The 1768-nt window shown below is 44.4% G+C and overlaps 1 protein-coding gene across 1 annotated transcript; it reads left to right on the forward strand.

The window, feature by feature from the left end:
* Nucleotides 1-755: 755 nt before the first annotated feature.
* LOC125528433 (putative ATP synthase protein YMF19) lies at nucleotides 756-1458 on the forward strand. The gene has a single exon (XM_048692915.1). The coding sequence runs from the start codon at nucleotides 765-767 to the stop codon at nucleotides 1233-1235; it is 471 nt and encodes a 156-aa protein (XP_048548872.1). The 5' UTR covers nucleotides 756-764; the 3' UTR covers nucleotides 1236-1458.
* The last annotated feature ends 310 nt before the right edge of the window (nucleotides 1459-1768 follow it).

Consider the following 1768-nt stretch of genomic DNA (forward strand, 5'->3'; position numbering starts at 1 on the left):
AAGGAATAGCCTTTCATCTTGGGAATGAGAATGTCGCGGATCTCAAAGTTCTCATCATGACCAATGCTCCTAACGAGGGTGACTTTCCCATAGACCAACCTCCCGTTGGCGGACTGCTAGACCTCCAGCAGGAAATGGCGCACGCCGCCCATCCCGAACACATTATTGAGGAGTTGACTTCCAAGGTTGAAAGAATATTTCACGAAGTAGGCACTCCTCTTCCTTTAGAGGAGGGTGAGTCTGTGCGATCGTTCACTGAAAATCATATATTGTGGAATAGTGAGGGAGGAGATACTCTTCAACAAATCTTCTCTGATTATACGGAAGCCGGGGACGCAAGCGAATTCGTCGCAACAGCCACCAATCTGGCGAAGCAGTTTTGCCGCGCCGAGCTCGGTGAACCAGATTCTCCCGACCCCGATGCGCCTGCGGAAGAGAAGGAGGCTCATTCCACAGGATCCCTTGAAAGCACAAAAGCAAATGATGGGGTGAACGAGGCAGGCCCGTCTTCTTCGAGGAAGCGTAAAAGGTGGGATGATGATTCAGGGTCCGAAGATGACGATTCGGGGGGACCCGGGGAATCTCCAGATCCAGTGGAAATCGTTTACGAAGGGGATGCACAAGGGTACAACTGGGAGGGGGATTAGGTTGGCCGCCAACTTCGCCTGCCTTTCTATCTGAGTTCTTCCCTCTTGATGCTTTCGAACGACTCCTAAATTTCACAAAATCCTTTTTTTTCTTTCTTATTTGAAATCCAAATCGAAATGCCTCAACTTGATAAATTAACTTATTTCTCACAATTCTTCTGGTTATGTCTTCTCCTCTTTACTTTTTATATTCTCTTATTTAATAATAATAATGGAATACTTGGAATTAGTAGAATTCTCAAACTACGGAACCAACTGCTTTCGCACCGGGGGGGCGAGATCCGGAGCAAGGACCCTAAGAATCTAGAAGATATCTCGAGAAAAGGTTTTAGCACCGGTCTCTCATATATGTACTCCAGTTTATCCGAAGTATCCCAATGGTGTAAGACCGTCGACTATTTGGGAAAAAAGAGGAAAATCACTCTGATCTCTGATTTCAGAGAAATAAGTGGCTCATTAGGAATGGAGAGACAGATTCTCTATTTGATCTCGAAGTCCTCATATAACACTTCTTCCAGTCGGATCACTTGTTGGAAAAACATAATGCTCACACATGTTCCACATGGGAAAGGAAGCATAATATCATGAAAGCCGTCTGATAATCTTTCTATAGGTTCCCCGAAGAGAATGGTCTCATCACAAAAACACTTTCTATATGTTCTATTATTTCGAGATTCGAAGAAGCAAGCAAGTTTTTCATATAGTTGTTTTTGTGTAGTGATCTCTGTTCATGGAGATCACGAGGCCACTGATACCCGAAGTGGTTAGGTGGGATAGAAGAGAGGGAAAGCGGGCTTCTATCACATAGTTTCTCTTTCAGGGTACATAGGACGGCCCTCTCGTCATTACCTTTTGTGCTTACCCGTAGCTAGCTGTGCCTGAAGTCATGGATGATGCTATTCCCACTGAGAGATGTGCTGCAAAATGGAAGCTGTGTTAGTCCTCGGCTAAAATTATCTTCCTTTATTAAATACCATATATATCCATATGTAGATAGAAGAGGGGATATAGTCGTTCAAAGCTAAGGTGAGTCTGTTCCAGCTAATTCCTCAGATTCCACTTTCCTGTCTGTCCATGTAAAAAGGAGTCCAGCCCACAAGGAGAGGGAATCCACAATAATA

This window comes from Triticum urartu, unplaced genomic scaffold, assembly GCF_003073215.2.
Source record: "Triticum urartu cultivar G1812 unplaced genomic scaffold, Tu2.1 TuUngrouped_contig_4872, whole genome shotgun sequence".
In the NCBI taxonomy this organism is placed as follows: Eukaryota; Viridiplantae; Streptophyta; class Magnoliopsida; order Poales; family Poaceae; genus Triticum; species Triticum urartu.

Bases quoted from the DNA above. Each gene is read 5' to 3' on its own strand.
- LOC125528433 (XM_048692915.1), top strand. From the start codon at position 765: ATGCCTCAACTTGATAAATTAACTTATTTCTCACAATTCTTCTGGTTA.